Source organism: Lampetra planeri, chromosome 1 (assembly GCF_965212315.1).
Source record: "Lampetra planeri chromosome 1, kcLamPlan1.2.h2, whole genome shotgun sequence".
Taxonomy (NCBI): domain Eukaryota; kingdom Metazoa; phylum Chordata; class Hyperoartia; order Petromyzontiformes; family Petromyzontidae; genus Lampetra; species Lampetra planeri.
Window position 1 is genome coordinate 20,637,340 of NC_136107.1, and position 23,295 is coordinate 20,660,634.

At 46.2% G+C, this 23,295-nt stretch overlaps 1 protein-coding gene across 1 annotated transcript in view; it reads left to right on the top strand.

Annotated features, from left to right (window-relative positions):
* The first annotated feature begins 426 nt into the window (after positions 1-426).
* MYO1D (myosin ID) overlaps positions 427-23,295 on the top strand; it is a 143,889-nt gene continuing 121,020 nt past the window's right edge. Inside the window, exon 1 of the mRNA XM_078596413.1 lies at positions 427-936. Within this exon, the coding sequence (XP_078452539.1) occupies positions 842-936 (95 nt within the window). The 5' untranslated portion in view covers positions 427-841. The remainder of the gene's footprint in view (positions 937-23,295) is intronic.

Consider the following 23,295-nt stretch of genomic DNA (forward strand, 5'->3'; position numbering starts at 1 on the left):
CTATAGTTATTTAAAGTTGCGCATTTTGATCTGACGTCACATTTCTTACCCCCCCCCCCTTGTCACACATCGTCAAAAATGTGACGTCATTTATGGACGGCCCCAAAGCGGTTCCCCCATCCCCCCCCCCCTCTAAAAAATAGTGAACAACACTGCCGTAGATGAACAGGAAGAATAGGTGAGCGGATATTCGTTTTTTTCTTGTTCGCGGTGAACCTACATCGTCCAAGGGATGACGACCGGCGTCGTGGCTGACTGGGTTCGCGGATTAGGAATCGTCGGGAGTTCTTCCACTGTGATCGCCGGAGTTGAGCAGCGTGTCCCCCGCTCTCGCTGCAAGTGAGGTGGTGGTGGTGGGGTGGGTGGAATGCGTGCGTCATGCAGTGTGGGAGGGTAGGCAGGGCGTCTCCTCGTGCCTGTGGGAAGGGCGGCGAACCGACAGCCTCACTCTGACGGCACACACAGCAGTCGTGACATAGTTTGCAGGCAACAAGTTGTGTGTCTCTGTGTGTGTAAGTGAGACATTGCTCTTTTGCAAACACAGCCTGTGCCGTGGAGCCACATTCATCCCTTCGTTACATATCTTCTCTCCATCCATTCATCTCTTCCCCCCCCCTTCTCCCTCCTCCTCCCTTCCCTGCATCTCTCTCCCGCTCTCAGCCTGCCCTCCCTACTACCATTACTCATTGCCGGCAACAACGTGCGCGAGAGAGAGACCGGGAAGTGAGTAAGAGGGCTTGCACATTCTCAGGGGCGTGCGTGCGTTAAAGTAGGTGCACGAAGCGGCTTTGACACACCGAAGTCGAGAAAGGAGGCGAACGTGGGATTTGACAAGAGGACTATGGCGGAGCAAGAGGATTTGGAGTTTGGCAAGGCAGACTTTGTGCTGCTGGATAACATCACAACGGAAGACTTCTTGGCCAACATGAAGCTCAGGTGAGCGAGTGAAAGAGATGGTGTCATTGACACGACTCTACGTATTCTTCACGTACGCCGAGGTGGTACCACCCCAGTAGTGAGTTGAGAGTGGATGATGCGCACGCCGCGAACGTTGCGAATTATTTGCCCGCAATAAAGTTGCAAACAACAACAACAATAATATAGTTGTACAGCTCCTGTTTGTCAATCCGCTGCTGGGGGTTATTGGTGGCTGTTTGACCTTACTTCACCGGACTGGTCAGTACGGGTTAGTGCAGGGTGGGTGGGAGGGTGGTGATTTGGTCGCACCAGCTCAGATATAACAATGATATTAGCCGGGGACTAAGAATCGAACTCAGTCTTCCTATCCCTTCCCCTCCCTACGTGTGCAGTACAGTTCCCGTATGATCGGACCCCTTGGCGAGGCGATAGAATGCATTCACTTGGTAGACTTTGTGTGTGTTTGTGAGATACGTGGTTTCCACGTGCAACTTTAGACCGCGTTTGATACATCACTTGCTTGCTTGCAACGTCCGAGTTAGAATCACAAGTTGTCAGCCCCTTTCTAGATCCACTGCTGAGTGAAGATCTCCCATGTGGCTCATGCGCGCTCATGAACGACGACTCAAATTGAGTACCACTTTGTGCTGGTTGTCATATGAGACGACAACTAGCTCCCGGACACAGTAATGTGGAATTACCCCCCCACCCCCCCTCACTGCCTTTAGAGCAAATAGTGATTGAGGGTTATCGGTGCTCCTTTTGGGTATGGAACAGACGCATGGATGTGTTTCCGAATGCAGCCGAATGGGTTGGGAAACGCCTAGGTAGCCTCGCCTCGGTAGCTGACGACGAAGAAGTGATGCACGGTTACAGTGCTTATTTGAGCCCGTGGTAGGGTAAAGGTGGAGCAGTGGCGCTGTGGTTAGCGCGCTGTGTGCTACGTATGACCCACGGGCACCTCCGTTGGATTCCTGGCCTCGGCGTTAACCGATGGCAAGTGACATCGCAAGCCAGTCTTTAACTCCCCCACCCCATCCCTCGTCATTCCGTCCCACACCTCCATAAACCTGCACTGAGCAGCCGTGGTGAAGGCAATGGGAAAACGCAGCCCTCACAAACAATAGGGCATGGGAGAGAAGGGGGGGTGAGTTACGGGCGAAGTGGCATCATTCAGCAGTAGAGTGACAAGGGGCTGTAAACGTTTTAAGGATTATAGATATACATGTGAAAGTGTTCCACCGTGGATGTGGTGGATACAGTACTGGGTAGGTGGGTAGAGCGGGTAGGGTTCGGGGCGTCCCGCCCTTGTGACTGCTTGTGTGTGTGTGCGATTAGGGGTTTTTACGTTTCAGGTGTGCGCGTGTCTCTTCTGTGTGTGCATGCGCCGTTGCGTTGTCATCACCAAATTAGCCAGGCTCCGTTGCACATAGGTGTCGGATTTAAGCTGGACATCTGAATAGATGATGAAGAGTTGGCAAACACCGATGTACCTGGGTTATTTTGTTTGTCAATCAATGCGTATGAGGGGCCGTCCATAAATGACGTCACGCACCTGGGGGGGGGGGGGGGTCAGACGTTTGTGACGATGTGTGACGAAGGGGGGGGGGGTGAGAATGTGACGTCACATCAAAATGCGCAACTTTAAATACATATAGACAACACGTTCTACTTAATTAAATAGACTTTTTAATCAATGTTTTCTCCTACAACATCAGAGTTCAGCGCCACATTAACTACGCACTACAATGGCAATAGTTTAAAGCGATTTGAAGCATGTTTTTTTTTGGGGGGGGGCAGATCTTTGTGACGTCATATTTGAGGGGGGGGGTCTGACTTTTTGTGACGCAGTGTGACTAGGGGGTGGGGGGGGGGCGTCAAAAATCGTCCAAAATCGCGTGACGTCATTTATGGACTGCCCCTTACCTGCCACGACTTGGATCGGAAACACTGCCATTAAACGAAGAAAACGGAACAACTGAATATTGGGGATGGGGATGGGGTGATCGTTGTGGTGGAGTCATTGCCAAATAATACGGAACAAAAACTGAAATTTGTGCAACGAGGCATGAAGAGAGAAGCATGCTGGGGGGATGACACTGACGGGACGGAACGAGGAAGGACGCGCATTCGAGTGCATGCGCCGGTTCAAGATATTTCAAATTGTTGAGTTAAGGTTTGGTCAAGACGCGTTGCTACAAGTTTATGAAAGCCGACGGTCAAGAATAATGAAGCTATAAAAACTATAAAAAATTTTATTTTACCAGGTAAGGCCCACTGAGCTATGTAGCTCTTTTTCAGAAGCGACCTGGCCACGAATGATAGCCCAACGAAGTGGCTTATCATCGTGTGGAAATGTATAGCAGCCGAATACTCTCAACGCATGATGTTGTTTTTAAATGTGGAGGGGAAAACACCGGAGGACCCGGAGAAAAATCCACGCGACCACGGGGAGAACATGCAAAGTCAAAATTTACAACAAGCGTCAGGGTAGGGATCGAACCCACGACCTCCTGTATACCAGGCGAGGTAGCCAAGGCATATAATTAGATGGAGTGATGAGATCGGCTCGTTTGCAGGTGCTGGGTGGATTGTTGCAGGTTCTAGGATTGATCATGGTTGACGATGATTGTATTGAATTGGGATCTAACCTTTGAGTAACTTTCATGAACCAGACTCATAAAACATGTGTATTATTGCTAGTAGTGTTGTCGTTATCAATGCCTGTTGTAAAGTGCAAAGGTGGTGCGTTGCAAAATGAAAAGATATAAAGTCCAGGTCATATATGGAGACACACCTTTATATGTGGCAACACCTGTGGTGAATGGAAAAGTTTAATTTGAATCGTGGCTGTAAAGCCGGTGCAGGTGTTGACTTCAAAAACACATGCGTGATCCCCCCCTCCCCCCTATTCCAGTTACAACTTTAGCCCAAACGCACGTGAAAAAATGTAGAGATTTAGCCCTGCAATTTCTTGTTCAAATCGCTGCTGGCGATAAAGGCACCCCTAGAGAGTACTAGAGAGGGCTTCCTTGAGAGGGCATTGGCCTACTCTACAGTATTCTATGCTGGCCAAAGGTCTGGGAAGAGGTGGGAGTGCTCGTACTTTACCCCGCCACAAGCGACAAGCCGATCGAATTGACTGTTTTACATGTTTGGTACCGCTGGGTGGACAGAGGCGGGAGGATTCCAGGCACTTTGCAACATTGTTGCAACCACCAGGCCAGGAGATTGCAAGGTCCAGTTTGCTGAGTGTTTCACACCACGGCAGCATGGCTTGCACACTACTGTAGTCAACTCATAATGTGCCTTCGTAGGAGCAGAACGATGGCGCTTAAGGTCTAGTGTTGTTATTGCCAGCGGTGTTGCACTCATTTTGTGTTAATCTTCTAAACCCGTTGTGAATTGTGGTTCAAACAGGAATTTTGTTTCGTGATAGTGATCGTGTCAGGCAAGCATTTTTTGGCTGATGTTTGTAGGTGGGATGTGTGGGTGGGTGAGGTGGGGTGGGTGTGGGTGCCTGGGAAGCTTGGGTTTGTGAGCATTTCTAAAGTTGATTTGATGGGCTGGACCACTGTGGGGGTAGGGGGAAGAACTTCACATGGTACAGAGCGTACAGAGCAGTGACATCCTTGGCCATCGATGAAAGCAAGTCTGATTTCGGAATGTCAGCAAGCTGAAAGGAGGACAGGAGCCAGTGAGAAATTACACCTACGTTCCAGCATTTCTTTTTGTATTTCTCTCACCTCAATAACGTGTCTCCACAACGTAGAACATCACCACGCAGTAACTATCAACATTATGGATGGAATGGTAGCTCGTGCTATGAAATCTCCCAATCTGAGTTTGATACCCAGCCACAGGTAATATGAATGATATGTGAACATGTGAACCGATGCTGGGTCGCGAGCCTTCACCAACCTGCTCTGACCAGAGTGTCGAAGTGCTGTACCGTCCAACAAGCCCCATAACTTCGATGGAGTAGCACTCATACAGCAGTTTATTGGCAAAAGGCTATACATTATAAATAGCAATAATGAGAATATCAATCCGTGCTATATTGCACATAGGCAATGTGTGCCATGCAATACCTATCACGCCACACTAATGAGGACAGCACGCTTGCTGCGAAAGTGAGAGTAGGTTTGGCAATCGTACCAAAGGATGCCACCCGGTTTTCTGTAACTGCTCGACCCTGTTAGCACGTGCTTGGAAAGTGCTCTTGCGGTATTTTAAAACCTTGCTTTTACATTATTGGGCCAAATAAATATGAGTGATTAATCTGAAACAAAATTAGCACAGTACACTGGTTTGAAATATAATAGACACCTTTAGATATAATATTAGTGTACAGCCCTTTGTCAATCCACGACTGGATGAAGGTTCCCCATGCTGTGTGAGACATGGAGGTTGTTTGACCATACTTCACCACGCTGGTCAGTGTGGGTTACTGAAAACGGGGGCTCAGGACCGGTTTAGATACGACTGATGTCAGTAATGGCAGGCAATCGAACTCGGCAAGATTCACCGTGCAGTGTGTGAACCGCTGCGCCACCACTTCCTCCAATGCAAAAACGGCACTGCATTGAAAAGCCCCGTTAATTTCTCTATCACTGTTTCACAAAATGTAATATATTCGTTGTCTTTATAAGGACTGTTCATTACCATCCCCGACTCCTGCACCTACCAGGCCGCTGTCTTGTTTGTGTCGGCTTGGGGAGCTCTTCATCCAGCAGTGGATAGGTCGTTGCAGATGAAGATGATCCAACACAGTATTATGAATACTTTAGCTTGGTATGGCTATATCAGTGTATTATTTTTTTACAATTCGCAGATATATACAAATAGTGTACTCTATGAAAGTAGATGGTATTTGTACACCCGTTGCGACATATTCATCATCTCCGTTTCTATTATTAGAATGTCAGCACTGTATTCTAATAATAGAATTATAATAATTTCAACCGCTCTAATGTGCGCTGATGGCTACTTTATTGAGGGCGATATGGGCACGTAAAATGAAGATTTATTGAGAATTCAAAGGTTGGCTGGTAACATATTTCCAAACTGCCTAAAATAGGCAGCATCTCTTATAATTGGCGTATGCTTGCAGGTTATTAATTTATGTGTTTGTGCTATCAACATTAAGTCCTTAGCGGCTGTTTGACCATATCTCATCAGTGGTGTAGGGGGTTTCTGGACGGGTGATAGGAGATATCGCTCCAACCCTCCCAACGCTGATGTTGACCTTGGCCAGGGAACAAACTCAGGTTACTGGGTTCGTATCAAAGTGCACTAACCACTGCACCACCGCTTCACCATTTACATGTGTATGATTAAGGCTCAATGGACTTGTGAGCACCTTGTCCATTTATTATTTTTTAAAAATGACCTCTGAGGACACCAAAGAAAAAAATGCATCTGTTGTTCTACTGCACCGTGAATGTGTACACAAAAAGTGCACCGATATAATCATCCACAGTCGTTTACACAACAACACCGTTTCAATGGACCAGTGTGGCATGAATCCTTGTTGCAAGTGAGTCCCCTGCATGCAGAGTGGGGGGAGCACTTAGCCAACGCACAGGAATTAACTGAGCTTCCAGCCGACCCTCCTCCAATCCCAAATGGACCCAATGACATGACCCCCAATATAGACTACAGTCTATTGTAATCGAATTTAAACAACATCGTGCAATGCACTTCCGGCCAAATGACACTGACATTAAATATTGCGGATAAAGGTACGGTAGTAATTTTCTACCACAAACATAGAGATTTGGACAGTGGTTCACTCGCTGCTCTCTGAATCCAGCGACCTGGGTTCTTCCACCCATTCACCGGACGTGATGAAGTATGGTGAAAACAACCCCATGACCAGCATGGAGAGGGGAAAGCCCCAACATTGTGGGTTGAGATTGAGAATGCCTATTTAAAAAGCAAAACAATTATTCTTACTATATGGACCAGAGGGCACTGCAGCAATATACAATTGAAATATGGTGAAATATGCTCAAATAACACCCACGACACCCGCACGGCATGGGGAAGCCCCCACCCCATACCCGTGTAGCCAACCGTGCTAATCAGAGGTACGGGGAACAACGCTAACTTACAAAACCATATACACCATGGTTTTGTGTCTAAGCCAAGATTCGAGTTGAATTCTCATTTGGCTGGCTTTTTAACTTGTTTGGAGCACGAAGCAAAACACTTAGTGGGTTTAACTTTCCGAATAAATTGAAAATAAATTTCCATAATCATCTTCACGTCCGATTAAACAAGACTCCACCTTCAGTCGTGTACTCTACTATATGTGAAAATTGCCCAGAACGTTTCCGTGCTGTCCTAGACTTTAGTTGTGGCTGTATATTTTATGTTTTACAAACATGAGCATTTTCTGTTGATCACCACACATCCTGCTCTGATGCACACTGCGTCTGTCTGCTCGTCGGATATTGAGGATGTTTAGTGACAAATGACCCAGAGCTCAACCTTTTCCCAGCACAAATTGCATTCATTACCTTGGAGGCCTTCCAAGAGCACTCTCTTTTTCCCCGTCGAATGTCAGCCAATTTCCATTGCAACAAGTGCTGTTTAATGACTGCCAGACTAACTTGAGTCTCGACATGACATCATCATCAGCCACGATCTATACACTGCTGTATGAAGGCCTCCTCAAAGACCAAACACATCACAATTTAACGTGTTTCGATCAAGTGCCTACAACCGAACCGCTTAAGTCACTGCATCTCCAGAGTCGATGTCCTCTCGGCTGTGTATCCCTGCCTTGGCTGCCACTACCATCATTCGCCTCGACCATTGTCAATCTGTTCTCGCGACGTGTTCTCCCCAAAACCATTTACTTTTCCTTCAGTCGATAAGACGTCGCTAACTTTCGTACGTCCTCCCGTCTCTCGGTGTATCAGAATCTTTATTTAGACGGCTGAAGGAATCCGATGAGCTATGAAGCTCTTTTTCACAGATATCCAGTAGGAGTGGGTCAGCAAGTGTAATTCCAAGCAAGCACCTTTCCATGCTCCCCTGCACACTTTCCGGCACATTTGTAACAGGACATTAATAATTTCAACCTATAACGCTCTCAGTATTCACTCACTCTCGAAGGGAGAGAGAGAGAGAGCGACTCGGGCACGAGGAACCACAGACGAACCGTGAAGCACCCACGCGGTCAGTTGGCACCAACAATTTCCCCGAGTTCTACATCCTACGATACAGCTTGCTCTTTTGTGCAAGAAGAGAGACAAATGCTGATTGTCACAGGTAGGCGGAGGGATGATTTGCAGGACGGTGACTCTTATTCACCCCCCTTGCGATTCAATGAATTGTCGCGATCCTGAGTCGCGGTTTTATTAAAGAATCAGTTATATTTAACATTGACTCTGAGGTTGCCTAACTTGTGTGGAACTGGCAAGCTGATGCTACAAGCTACTAAATGTATTCCGCCCATATTTTATCTCGTCAAATAGTCAAAGTGATTTCCTGCTCAAATTATCGTTGAGGTGGTACTCATCTCCTCTTTAGAGCCATGAGCCAGTGATTCAAATTCCACATTGTTATGGCTGGGGGCGAGTCTATCCAAAGGGAAAAAAACACTCCTGACTTGCCCACAAAGTGTTACTTGCTGTTTGATGGACACCGTAGGGATGATGAGTGAACCCCCAACCAGGATTTGAACTCGCAATTCCGTGACCCTGAACCATTCTGCCGTTGAGCCACCTGGCCGGATCCACAAGGCGTAGTTTTGTTTCAACGTTTGTGCTCAGATTAAAATTCCACTGGTTTAGTAAAACAACGATGAACCCCATTGAGGACAGTGGAAATTAAGCTCTCTGTTCCAATAAACCCAACCCCTCGATTTCTCAAGTTGGTGTCACCTGTCCTGATGTGGCGTCTGACAGTAATGTTGCACATTGTTAAGGGGGTGAAGGGGCACCTGTAAGGTCACGTGTCATTTTTAACAGGGAGGCCCAGATGGAGCAGCGATCAACTGTTAAAGTATTACATGTTGTGCCTGAAGTCTGCAAAAGAGTATCATGTCTCAAGTTTATTTTGTTTAACCAGGTGAGGACACGAGACCAGGATGAGTCAAATTGCAAAAGTGATCTGGTTCACCAAAACGACAAAAGAAAAGAAATCAGGCTCAGTCTAGCAGTGAAGAAAATCGTGCAGCAGAGGAAAAACAACGGTGTTGACGCAACGAGAAATCAAACATATTGCACTAACATAAATTGATGTTAAATTAGCATTCCCATGTGTCGTAAGTGAGCTTGGGTAGATTATTTTTAGGCTGATCAAAGTACAATTACAATTAAGTTTGTAACAATGTGACAGGTAAAGATAGGGTGACTATTGTACTAATATGTAAACAGACCAGGATAATAAAAAACAGACGAGGTTATATAGAAGAGGGAGGGGGGTTATGACTTTTTGAAATGTTATTTTGAGGGGGAAACTGCCACATCTGTCCATGCGCTGGGCACATCGCTGGCAGCTGCCAGTGAAGGTGATTGCAGCACATGGCTGCAGATTCCTGGAGCATGCGCATCGCCATATGGTTTGTGTCACAGCGAAGAATGTTATCTTTCTCTTCTGCTCTTAGTACAGTCGCATTGCCAGTGCAGTTGTTCATAGCGCAGTTATCGGCAGGCCTTAGATTGCTTCCAGGATGTGGTGCTTGGACTACCAGCCACAGTGGAAGGTTAATATTGTATGTGGCGTACCAGCTGTGGAAATTATTTCCATCACTGACCTAGACTGACCTGACTGACATTAAGCCCTGGGTGTACCAGGCTTTGAGGATGCTGCTCTTGTATAATGGATAGCACACTGGGCTTTCAATCCAGAGGTCACCTGTTCCATTCTGTCTCCTGGCACAATAATTTAAATGATGGTGCAAGTTTCTTACATGTATGTATGTATGCTGAACTTATTTCGTATGTAGCCAACCGTCCTCATCGGAGATGCGAAAAAGCCACCTTCCGCCACTGTGCACCCGGCGGTAACAAATGGGTGTGCCACAGGTCTCGTGTGGTGGAGTGAAGTGTGGGTAGTCCCACCTCTTCCAAGACGTGTTGGCCCAGCGCGAGGAGTAGGTCGAACGCCCCTTCATAGGAGCTGTCCAGTGCTACCTCGAGTGGGAAAAAGTTATTTGAGGCTCTGCACTTTTACCGGACTTTACTCGTGCTGTTTATTCGCTGAATTTGTCTTAGGTACCGAGCTGTGCTGACATTTTTAAACACATTCCTGTGGAGGGAGCTGGTAGGAACGTTGGGTTGCTCGGTCAATGGCCAATGTCAACGACGGCGTGGTGTATTCCGCAAATATGCCCGACTGTGAGGGCGGGCACAAGCCGACGTGAGTAGATTAAACGTTGAGTTTTATAAGAGCACCACGGGGTGACCAGCCCCTCTCCACCCAGCCCCACCCCTCTCACCCCCCACCCAGCCCCACCCTCCCCACCCAGCCCCTTCCCACCCAGCACCTCCCCACCCTCCCCACCCAGCCCCACCCTCTCCACCTAGCCCTTCCCCACCCTCCCCTCCCCACCCAGTCCCTCCCTCCCCACCCAGCCCATCCCTGCACGACAGACGGACGGACACAATAATCCCCTGTGGGCTGGTGTAACCAGGAGGTTCCTACCAGAATGATGTGATAAACTTGCCATAGTACTCCTCTAATCTGTGAAAAACTTCCAGATAATTGGATGAATGCAGCACTTGCAGGAGACCACTTCCGAGTGACCCTAATCTATGAATAAATCTGCACGTTAGGATAAATTTGCTACGTGACTCCACTTTTGCCGCGAAAAAAATCGTGCAAAACTTGCAGTTTGATTCGGGGCCACGGATAATACGAATACTGGGTAATAAGGTTACGGATAATAAGCGATTCACTGTCGTGCACTACGTGCACGCTGATTGATTTAACGCTTGGGAACTGAGAGATGGGATTTCTTAAAACAGCAGCTGCTGGGGAATTTTGTTTAAATGTGGATGCAGTTTTATTTGCTCCTTGTGTCAAATGAACGACGAAACGTAATTTAAAGCTGTTTAAACTTACTGAAGAACTCAAAAGAGTTGGCCTTCCCACCGGACCAGAACAACAACGCAGCGAAATAATGGAAAACTAAACAAAACAGTGGACAAAATAAACCGAGGAAAAAAAGACACAGTATACGTATTGTATTGCTTCCAGGACTGCACACTAGATTCGTGACTTGCACCAGCTGGCAGGACATACAACTGCGCCGGCCAACAGTAAACTAACATGCTATAAAGTGCAGTTGGTATTAAGAGCTTGCAAACTATTCTGAGACTTTACGGTAAGAAACTGGATTAGAAAAATACATGCACATTTCTAAACCTCCCACAGCACCCCATTTCGTCTTGGAAGTGGGCTGCGATTGGCAGGTCCGATTTTCCGCATTAATCGGTGAATATTAATCCTGTTTTCCTCGTTGCAATCCGCGGATAGCACAGATATTTGGATGAATGTGCCACTACTTCTGAGTGGATAAGCATGGATATGATTAATTTGTCGCCACTCCTGGTCACTCCTTATCTGCACAATGGTAGATTGCTTCCGGGATGCGGATAATAGGAAGACAGATAAGAGGAGTTAGTGTTGCTGTAGATCGATTGAACCAGTGAGCAGTGAACTCTGCTGTGGTCAATCTGTGGTCCCACAATCACATCGAGGTTTCAAGTTTTTGAGTTTTTTTACTTTTATTTTTGTTTTTATCTATGCACAGTGGACCAGGTTCACAAATATCGATGAAACTGACCAATAGCGTTGCCCGGCAGATGTTCCCGCTTGTTGGTGATGGATCGAGGCATTGGCAAGTTTCCGCCGAAATTCGGACAAACAGGAACATTTACCAACTCGTGGATCTCCTCCTACACAGTGCATATAGTATCACGGTGTTTAAATGAAGATTTTGAAATTGTAGTTACGATATTGTGATTTTAATAATTCCAGATTTTTGTCAGTCTTCTGATTGTCGACGGCCTCTTCGCGCTGCGTCAATTGTTGGGGTTGTTTGACCGTACTTCACCACGCTGCTCATTGCGGCTTGGTGAGGGGGGATGGGGAGGCCGGGAAAGGTTCAGATATCACCACCGTTGATGTCAGTTTTGACCTTGCATCGCACCTCCGATTAGGATGGTTGGCTTTGTGCGGTGCGAAATTCAAATATGTACGGTACACATGTACTCGGGTCACCAGGTTCATAGCACAATTCCTGACCTCCCCCCGCCCCACTTCGTCCACTTTAATTGTATCCATTATTACATTTTAAACTGAATAGATCTGCAGTCCATTAAACAAACTGAGTGGGTGTTACTTTAGTTTCATGCTGGTGGAGATGAGATAATTTTATTAGGATCCGGACACTAACCGCATTTATGTTACACAATAAAAAATTGCTGTGCACACGCCCCCTTTCGTGATCACCTCCACACCAAGTGTCCCTCTTCCGTTATACAGAATTTTAAAATATGGCTGAGACATTCATATTCCTATTTAGTCACCGCATGCATTCAAATTGAAATGCAGTACTGTGCAGTAGATCCCTTTAAAATAGACTATTGAACTAATTTTTATTTTATTTCACCTGGTAAGGTCCACTGAACTCTATAGCTCGTTATCAGAAGCGACTTGGCCACAAATGATAGCTCAACGAAGTGGCTGATGCGGAAATTGCTAGCAGACAAATACTCTATCCAAATGTTTTTACATGTGGAGGGAACAACTGGAGGACCCGTAGAAATCTTCACGCAGCCACGGGGAGAACATTTCAACTCGAAATATACAGCAGGCGGCAGAGTTGGAATCGAACCCATGGACCTCCTGCATACCAGGCGAGGCAGTTAACATCTCACCACCGTGGCACTTTATGAACCCAAAAGCCTACATTGGGACGTTTGACCTTTTCAATTACTGAGTGGCTTTCACGTGGGAGAAGACTGGAGTACCTGGAGAAAACTCCAACACACATGAAGCAGTGGCACTCAAAGCTCCACACAGATAAGAGTCAATAATCCATTGGTGTGCTGCCATGTCGTGACCACCTCACCATCGAAGTACCCAAGTCCACAGCACCTGGCATTCTCAAACAGTCATTACAGCACCACCAAGATCACAGTCATTACAGCACCACCAAGATCTGATGAGGCGAGGCACATTCTGGTCGGTCATAGTGCATTGTTTATAGATGCATATTTATCATTTGCCTACTTGGCTGTCAACAGCCCTTGTCAAGTCTGTTTGGGCCCCAGGGTTTGAGAAGTGAGTCCAACGTTTGTATCTTCGTTCTAGTGCTGACTTATTTTCTAACGAATGCAATCCGCCCGCGTTGCAAGGTAGTCCGGAAGATGTGGCAAGTGGGTGTGCAGCAAGAGACACAGAAGTACCCTGAATTTGCGTATGCGCAGTTTTAAGGGGTAGAGAGAGGGATATACGTGCATCGCTGTGGCACAGTGTGGAATAAACCTAGATACCAGCGCTCGATTCCCACCCATGGCTGATCCAACCCTGCGTAGCCTCCGAGTGGCGAGTTATTTTATTCGTGAAAAACACTGATGTTGACCAAACGAGAAACATTTGTCTTTTGGTAGCCATGCGTAGAAAAACAAGTGAAAGCGTGATTATCCTTTGAAAGGGTGTGTTCTTGCAAAACGTGTAATTCCAGTTTTTCCATGGGGCTGACCCGCCCATGCTTTTGTGCTGTGCATCTTGTGACCAAAAACACAGGCAGCCCACACGTACCTTTGACATCCTCTTTCGCCAGGCATGTAAGCATCCAAACACTCTGTGATTTAATGGATTGCCCTAATGCGGTGTGTCAGGATTACAATGAGGAAAGATCGCATCCTGGAACTCCCTTCCCACAAGTCACCTGGGCTGTTGTCCCCCTGCATCTGTTTCAGTCCGGGCTCAAAACCTTCCTGTTTCCCCTCTGCCTATGACTGACTGGCTGACTGACTGCCTCCGTCTATAAGATGAATGTCCAATGTTCTTGAACAACATCTGGAGATGCAGTCACATTTGGATGCTATCCAGTCTATGGTAAATACAATTTGTATACGATTCGATTAGAATTTGTCTCTTTTGTATTATCCGCATTATTTTGGTTGACATAAAGTGGATGTAATTTTGTTCAAATGGTAAATATCGTACCGTACAGTTCTGATGCGATCCGATGCGCGTTCTGTGAGCGTGGGGATTGACTTTAAACACTCGGTCGAAGAATTGTGACATGTCTCACTGTCACACATCCCACTCAAACAACACCTCCCGTACGCACCAAGAACAGCATACAGACAAATTACTACAATTGTATTTCGCCGCTTAACTGCCGTAATCATTGTTCTACGCCACTGAAAAATAAAAGACTGTGAATAGAATGCTCTATGTGTGGTTTACAAAGAATAAGGAAATCCGCGAATAGCCAGCCGTGACTGCGAGTCGCGGTTTGATACCTGACGGTAATTTATTATTTACTAATTTTTTTAGTGTGAAGCAGGAAGGGTGAGCCAGTCTTTTTTTTACAATTTATTTGACCAGGTAAAGCCCACGAAGCTATATAAAAAAATTTTCAGAAGCGACCTTGCCACAAATGATAGCTCAATGAAGTGGCTTATTGCGTGGAAATCTATAGCAGCGTATGTCTAAATGTGGAGGGGAAAAAACAGAGGATCCGGAGAAAAATTTACAGAGAGAACATGCAAACTCCAAATATACATGCGTCAGGGTCGGGATAGACCCAGGACTTCGTGTATACCAGACGAGGTACTTAATTAAATAGACTTTTAATAAATGTGCAGCGCCACATTAAATACACACTACAATGACAATAGTTTAAAGCGATTTAAAGCATGTTTTATATTTGGGGGGGGGCAGAGCTTTGTGACGTCATATTTGAGGGGGGGGGGGGTCTGACTGTGACGTCGTGTGACGAAAGGGGGGAGGGGTTAAAAGAATCGTCCAAAATCGCGTGACGTCATTTATGGACGGCCCCTAAGAGGGGGCTGGGTGGTATTGCTTCGCTGTACCCGGCGGCAAGCCGCGTAAGAGTAACGCTCTGCGCACATGATATACTTTACACGGTGGCGCGTGTCGTGATGATGGGACGTTGGGTGCCGTGCCAATGTTAGACAACTTGCGCGGTAATGAACGTGGCCCTATGTCGTATTTTCACGAAACATCCGTTTCGTGAAAATAATTACTACTGAAATTAGTTATTTTTTATGTATACGCCCACATACCCGGTTAGCTTAGTTCACGTTGTGATAAAACGCGGCTTCACTCCTAAATGCATTCCCAATGCCGTCAATGGCATAGGAATGTGTGATCTCATTGTATGGTTGGCCAGGCACCGTGCTCGCCCAACCAATTCTAGATTTGAAGCTTTCGTGACTGCAAGGATTCATACTCTTAGGTTTTTTCGGTAAGGTCACGTAGGTAAAAAATAAAAAATATATAAATAATAATAATAGAAATAAAATAATAAATCACGGCGTTCGGAGGCAACCCAAGTCTCCGTCATCAGGTGGGACCGTCAGGTGGGACCGTCACAGTAAATTTAGCTGTGACGGTCCCACCTGATGACGGAGACTTGTGTTGCCTCCGAAACGTCGTTATTTATTATTTTATTTCTATTATTATTTCTATTATTTCTATTATTTTTATTTTTTATTTTTTACCTACGTGACTTTACCGAAAAAACCTAAGAGTATCGCCCAACCAACTTCGATATCATCAGCCGTGCTTAATTCACCGCTAGATGAAGGCCTCAAATCGTCGCCACCTCTAACCACTTGCACACAAGCGCGATTTAGTGGCTTCGTCCGCTCTGTTCGCGTGCTTTTGGACACGTCACGTTATTTTATATCGTCGGTCGAATTTACATTTTTCAGGTGCCGATGACAAACATGAAAAAAACCACACATTTTGACATTACTTTTCGTTTGTTCAGTGGCCAAGGTGGGGTAAGGAGGTGCTGTCATCCCTCCCCCGGTAGGCAGGAGGTCGCAAGGTCTATCCCTGACCCTGACGCGATGTCTGTTTTCTATTTGGAGGTCTGCGTGTGATCCCCGTCCCAAACACGTGGAGTTTTCTCTCCGGGTTTTGCCCTCCCCATTCAGAAACACGCGTTTCCATTATTTGGCTCCTTATTGAAATCCCCACGCGCGACAATGATATCAGCCACTTCGATGAGACATTCACGCGTGACCAGCTCGCCTCTGTAAAACAAAAAGAGCTCGCGAAAGCTGCGTGGGCTTTTTTTTTTAAACCCGGCACGCTACAGCAAAAAATAAAAGACTTCAGTGTGCATGGCTACGCTGCTTCAGCACACTTCAGCAAGCAGCGTTATAGCTTCGGGGCCTTCCATTACACTGGTCAACACACTTTTTCTGGCATAAGGTATTCCAACGGTTTTAAGATAATTTTGGGGTGCTGATACCAAATCTGGCATCAGTTTTTGTCTATCACATCAGGTTTTTGAGATATCAAATATTGCATTTTCAATAAAAACTGCAGAAGAAAAATATTAAATAAATGTGGATATCTACATAAAATTATATTATGAACACACTATCCTAAAAATACAGCACCATATTTTAACACTAAAGCAGTCACTGACTCGCAACAACTTGCAATCATAAGTGACAGAGTTAATTTCGAGTAAAATCAATGAAAATGGGGTATGCCGATAGCATAAAAATGAGATGTGATAGAGCAAATCTGAGATCAGATTTGGAATCAGCACCCTGAAATTAGTCTAAAACAGCTGCAAAAGTCCAGGCCATCACCACCACCGCTCGTTGTTGGCGCGAGAGCCTGGGTGGCTCCAGTTTTATTCCTGTCCACGGCGAACATCGGGGACTGTGTTGGTTTGTGGTGCATTGCAGATGTGGACTCGCCTCCCACCCCTCCGCGAACCAACCCTCCTCTTCCTCTCTTCCTGTTTAACAAAAAAAACCCCGTGGTGGTGGTGGTGTCGGCGGCATTCCTCGCATTTTCTCTGCACCACGTTCCCGCCTTGCACACAACTCGTATCCTTCCCCAAAAAGGCCGGCGCCAACGCCAGAGAGAAATCTACACTACAGGTGGAGGATTTGCTGCTCGTTATTGATGCCCATCCTTTCCCGGGGAGGGGAGGGTGGGTTGTGTGCGTCTGGCTGAAATTTGAAACCCGCTCCATTTTCGCCACAGTTAATGGGTCCGTCAAAGATATTTGGCACAACAACAACAAAAAACAACGCTTTATTTCTTACTTCCCTCTCTTCCGTCTTTGCGATTACAGTTCGCGGTGCGTGGGTGGGTTGCAGACACGGACGTGCGTGCGTGTGTGGTGTGTGGAACGAGTTCGCTCACTGTACGTGTGTGTGCCCACAACGCACAGGATGTCGTGACTGGGTTTGGAGCTCTGGTTGCAGAGTTGGGGAGGGGAGGGGAAATGCCACTGACGGGGAGGCCAAAGCAAGTGTGCACTGCCAAGCCAAGCCAAAATTGTTGTCCAGAAGCAGCCCCTGCCGTCAAATACAATTGCAATTGTGCCGTTTGTCAGGAATCGCATCACGATATCGGTGTTATTGTAATGTCAAGCTAATTGTGGTTAGATGTGTCCCCGGTGTCTGCTTTGCAGTACAGGTAGTAAACTTGCCAATCCTACCAATTTATACCAATTCTAGATTTGAAGCTTTCGTGACTGCAAGGATTCATATTCTCAGGTTTTTTCGGTGAAGTCACGTAGGAAAAAATTAAAATTATTAAAAGTAAAATAAAAATAAAATAAAAATCACGACGTTTCGGAGGCAACACAAGCCTCCGTCTTCAGGTGGAACCGTCACAGCACGATAGCTGTATCAAGTGAGAGAAATTCCAAGAAAACAGTCCTTGTATATATACTGGTTGAGGGTGGGAGGAGCCAAGGTAGGCCCTGAATATTATTATTATTTTTTTTATTTTACTTTTATGAATTTTTAATTTTTACCTACGTGACTTTATCGAAAAATCCTGAGAATATCAATTTATACCATTTGATCACGCACTGATATGCAAGCAATACTCATTGATCATGTCGATCCAAAAATTGTACTGATGCAGTTGTTTTTAATTGAAATTCGGAATGTGGTTATATAACTAAAACATATCATGGGCAGTTAAATTTCGATTTAAAGCTTTCGTGACTGCAGGGATTCATCTTCTTGGTTATTTCGGTAAAGTCACGTAGAAGGGAAGTAATAAAATAATAAAAATAAAACATAATAAAATACAATCCTCACGACGTTTCGGCCACAATGCAAGCAGCCATCCTGTGACTTTACCGAAAGAACCAAGAAGATATCATGGGCAGCCTACAAATTAAAAGGGTATCATTTTTTGGAAGTAGCTACTAGTGGAGATATCAGGGTAGAAACATTGAGACACACTTGGAATAATCTGCATGGAGACAATTACACAAGACTGTTTTCTCACAGCTCAAATGTATATGTCACGTAACCATCGGCTTGCGACGGCATTCCAAGAGAGGTCGGGAATTTTTATTTCCCTGATGCAGGTGTGGTCGCTACAATGAAAGGAATGAGTGATAATGTACTCACACAAAGCAGTCGTTTAATCGTCATACACCACATGCTGTCTTTTTTTCCCTAAAACCCTTTGGGCAAACCCAGCTGACCGATTACATCGGACCCTATGGTCTAAGAACAAAGCCAGGGAAGGTGTGGTCCGAGTATTCAACACTCGCTTTTGTGTGAGCACATTAGTACGCGCTCTGGTTGATTGAATTGCACTGGAGGAGGATACACCTGAGCCAGGGCTATTGAAGGTTCAGAGCTTGGAATGCTCTCACGAAAAATTCCTTGTCAACTGGAAAACCCCAAAATCGCGACCATGTTTTACATTGGCGAGGGGCGAACGTTCCGGCCCCTTTTCACCAGGCAAAAACAGCAGCCTGGCGATTCCCTCTAAACGCTGCGACCACCCTCCTTCCCCTGACCTCAATTGTCCCCTGGGAAATGGAAGTGTGTTCGTGTAATTTCTTTAACATGCTGTGTGTCCAGCGTAGCTTGCTACTGGGCTTGAAATACATAATTTTACACCCCTAAACCCACCCTTCCTCGCCCAACTTCGGGATTAAATATATATTTTCACGAGTCAGGGTTTCCTCGTCGATCTAGTATTTTTATTACATTGTGCTACATCGTATCTATGTATGTTGAACCTCTTTCGCGCCGTACGTAGCCAACCATGCTAATCGGAGGTGCGATGAGAGCACGTCCACAGGCTGAAAGTCGGTCACGTGATCGAGTGGCATGCAGCACATCTACTACACGCTCAGTCCTTTTGTCATTGTTGCCAGATGAGGGCCACGTTGGTCATTGCGGGTTCATGAAGGTTGGAGGGCATAGACGTGGGAGTACATAGGTACAGCGCACGGTGTATAATAGCCGGTGTATAATAGCCAAGCGGTATCCAGGTTCAAGCTCGCTTAATTATCCGAGGTGTGACGATGTGGAATTCGCCGTGGGTGATTTGAATATAGCCGTACGACCTGTACGGTTCAAAATCGTCGATTCTCACACACACACATACGATACGATGCAAGTATCGTGCGCGTACAAATCTATTTTGGTCGATGCATGGCTGTACAACAATTGACTACCACTGGGGTGTGAACATAACGTGGTTTTAGTGTTGTGAAGAAATGCTATTTTCTGCGTTGGTGCATGCCAACGTCATCTCCCCTTTCAAACAGAGTGGAGTTGTAAGAGAAACATTTATACCTGGGAAGTAGGCATGGCAAAATATCGCCCCCTGCTTGAAACTACATCACTGCAGACTACGCCTGATGAACATAGCGCCTACCTGATAGCCCCTTCCACTCCTGACCGAACCCTTTAATCTCAACGTATCACCCCATATATATGGTTCTGATGGTGCCTCAAGATATACCATTTTGAGAAACAAATTCCTTCAGCTAGTCGGTATTCCTTGGAGCACGCTTCGTGGAAGATTGCATCAGAGTTCTCTGCCCTACGTGCGGTCACATTTGCATCTCGTGAACCTCGCTTGTTGGCAAGTGCCGTTTTTAAAGGCATGGAGATTTATGAAACACCCATTAACCTGTCAGCCACGCAATATACGGGGGATGCAATGTTCCCCCTGGTTCCATGATTGCACAATCACTTGGGTTAGAGTTCTGCAACAACTGCAGAGGGTGGAGGCCGCCTTTGACCGACTCGTATGGAATGCGCACAATCTCGTCACATCTCAGAAACAAGGAGGGATAAGCCTGGGCTGGTGCTTGGATATGTGACCACCTCGCACACACAGGTTGTGGCAGGACTGCAGGGCTACGTTTTGTGCAACAGAGGGTGGCGCAGTACAATCAGTCGCTGTACTGTACATCTATGCTCTCTACCTTCATCGACTTCCACTGACCAGCGTGGTGAAGTGTGGTCAAATATTGCCCCCCACCGATAACCTGCATGGTGTAGGGAGGCGTCATCCAGCAGTGGCTGACAAGAAGGATGTACTGTACTCTACATGTACGGTGTCGCGTAGCTTGCAATCCTCGCAGAATTCTGTCAACAAATGTGACACACGGTACATGCAACTGGGAGATGTTTGGATTTTTTTTCTCTCTCAGGGGTTTGGTGGGAAGGGTCTGCGTGACACACCTAGTCAGTTGTACGGGCCAAATAATATAGATAATTTCCTTTTTAAAAGTAAGACGAACACTCTTGGTAGAGCTTTGTATTTTGTTGTTCTGCGGTGTAGGAATGAATGCAAGAGACGCTGAATATTATAGGTCGGGATGACGGAGGGCTGATGGACTTAAACATTTTTTATATTTATATGTGGACACACCAGAACATTGTTCTGTTTATAATTTACATAATGTTATCCATATTGCTGCACAAACACACATAGGGCCTTATATTGAATATTGCCTTTTGCTTTTAACAGGGGCCCACCGTTGAGATACACTGGTGCCAGAGATGCATTTTTATAACGAGCTGATGAGACGCCGAAGGTTGAAACCAATGAAGCGTTTGCTTACTTAAACATATGCTGCTGGATTAATATTGGTCTGGAAGCCAAAGAGCTGATAGACCAAGGCAAATAGTTTTACTGCTATTTATATAGCAGTTTAAGGACGCCACAGTGGTGAGATGTTAACTACCTCGCCTGGTATACAGGAGGTCGTAGGTTTGATCCCAACCCTTACGCCTGTATATTTGTCGTTTGCATGTTCTCCCCGTGGTCATGTGGATTTTTATCCATCTACCTCCGGTTTCCCTGTCCACATTTATAAACATGCATTCAGAGTATTCGACTGCTATAAATTGCCACGTGATATGCCACTTGGTTGAGCTATTACTTGTGGCCAGGTTGCTTCTGCAAAACAGCTGTATAGCTCAGTGGGCCTTACCTGGTAAAATAAAATTTTACTTAACTGACAATGATGTTTCCATCTTACCTGCCTATGTCAGTTGTTATTTCATGCTAATCTCTCACATTATCATAGCTACTTCTGTGCCCAGTTACATGCTAATTCCTCACATTAACATTATGTTAATCTCTCACATTATCATAGCTACTTCTGTGCCCAGTTACATGCTAATTCCTCACATTAACATTATGTTAATCTCTCACATTATCATTGCTACTTCCGTGCCCAGTTACATGCTAATTCCTCACATTAACATCATGCTAATCTCTCACATTATCATAGCTACTTCCGTGCCCAGTTACATGCTAACTTCTCACATTTACATCACTAGACCCAGCGACCCCTCTATGACCCTTGGGCTACACCCATTTCAAACCTTTTTGAATAGTCTGCATCAGCAGCAGACCATGCTTTCCCACCTGATCACAGACGCTTGTGTTGCGCCCAAAACGTCGTGATCTATTTTATTTTATACCTACGTGACTTTACCGAAAGAACCAAAGAGTATGGATTCCTGCAGTCACGAAAGCTTCAAATCGAGATTAAAATAAAATTTGTTTAATTTTTATGTGGGGAGACAGAATGGAGGGCTGATTAATCCAGAAAACGCCTCCAGAATGTTCACCCACTGCCAGGAAGCTGTAGTGACATCTGCCAGACCTCTGGTCGGAATTTCCCCGGCACCAGTCCAGAGAAAGTGTTTCTGCGCTGACACTGGAGGAACGATCTCATGCGTTGCCTCCCAGTTCCGTTGGCTAAGCCCTCCATACCAACCGTCTCTTGGGTATTATCTAATTTTGTGCTCATTGTGCGCAGGTATGATACCTCAGGGCGTCATCTCAGCTGGGTCTGTGTCCAGGTTTGTGACCTGGGAAATATTTTCACAAGCGCAACACCAGCCGATGGTGGCCAGTGGTGGCCGGTGGTGAAATATAATGGGTGGGGGAGGCATATGCAGTTAATATTTTTTTCATAATGAGCATTAAGTACAGTATTAAGGTTATTTGCTCACGGGGGGGGGGGGGGGGCAGCCCTATAGGCCCCTAGGGACAAGCCGCCGTTGCATCCACCCTACCTCGCTATGCCTGCGGCTACTCGTCACGTGCCTACTCCAGTCCCTAGTGACCCAGAACAACACTTGTGAGAAAATACACGCCGATCACATTAGATTATTAATGCTTTATTTTGACTAATAACAATAAGTGCAATGCTCTTTATTGATCTATTAAACCCTCACTGAGCGATAAGGCTCTTCTTTAGGAAGGTTCTACATTGGCCAATTCTACATGGAAGAAAACTGGAGTGCCCAGAATAAAACCCATCACCCATGTGATGGGGTGTACATTTAAAGCCGTACACAAATGCATTCAAGAATTAATTATCTCCTGGCCACCTTGCACAATACCTGGGATTCCTAAGCAGTCTGTCATCCAAGTGTAATAAAGGACTCTTTCACTGTGTCTGTCTCCGTTGTCCTTTATTTGGGTTCGTACAACTTTGCCCGCACGGCGCCTCGCTCAGAGTCTCCTCCACTTCCCGCTCGGCAGCCCTTCTGCTGCCGTCGCTCACGTAGCCTTACTGTTTGCTCCCGATGCAGCTCCGCTGCTGGCTTTTCTCTCAGCCTCTCCACCCTCGATCTGCAGCCCCTCGGCTGCTCTCTCTGCAGCCCCACCGCTGCTCTCCGTCTCCCCCGTGCCCGGACACCGCTGGCCAACGGTGCCGAGTCCCGTCCTGTGGCGATCACGCCACTTTCCACCTCCTGCCCTGCGTGGCCTCCTCCCGTCTTTATTCTTACACTCTCCCCCGTCTCTTCCGGTTCCCGCCCTTAAGAGCTCTCCCTTCTCCCCACGTGACCCAACTCCTCCCCCCTGTTACGTCATATCCGCGAGGCC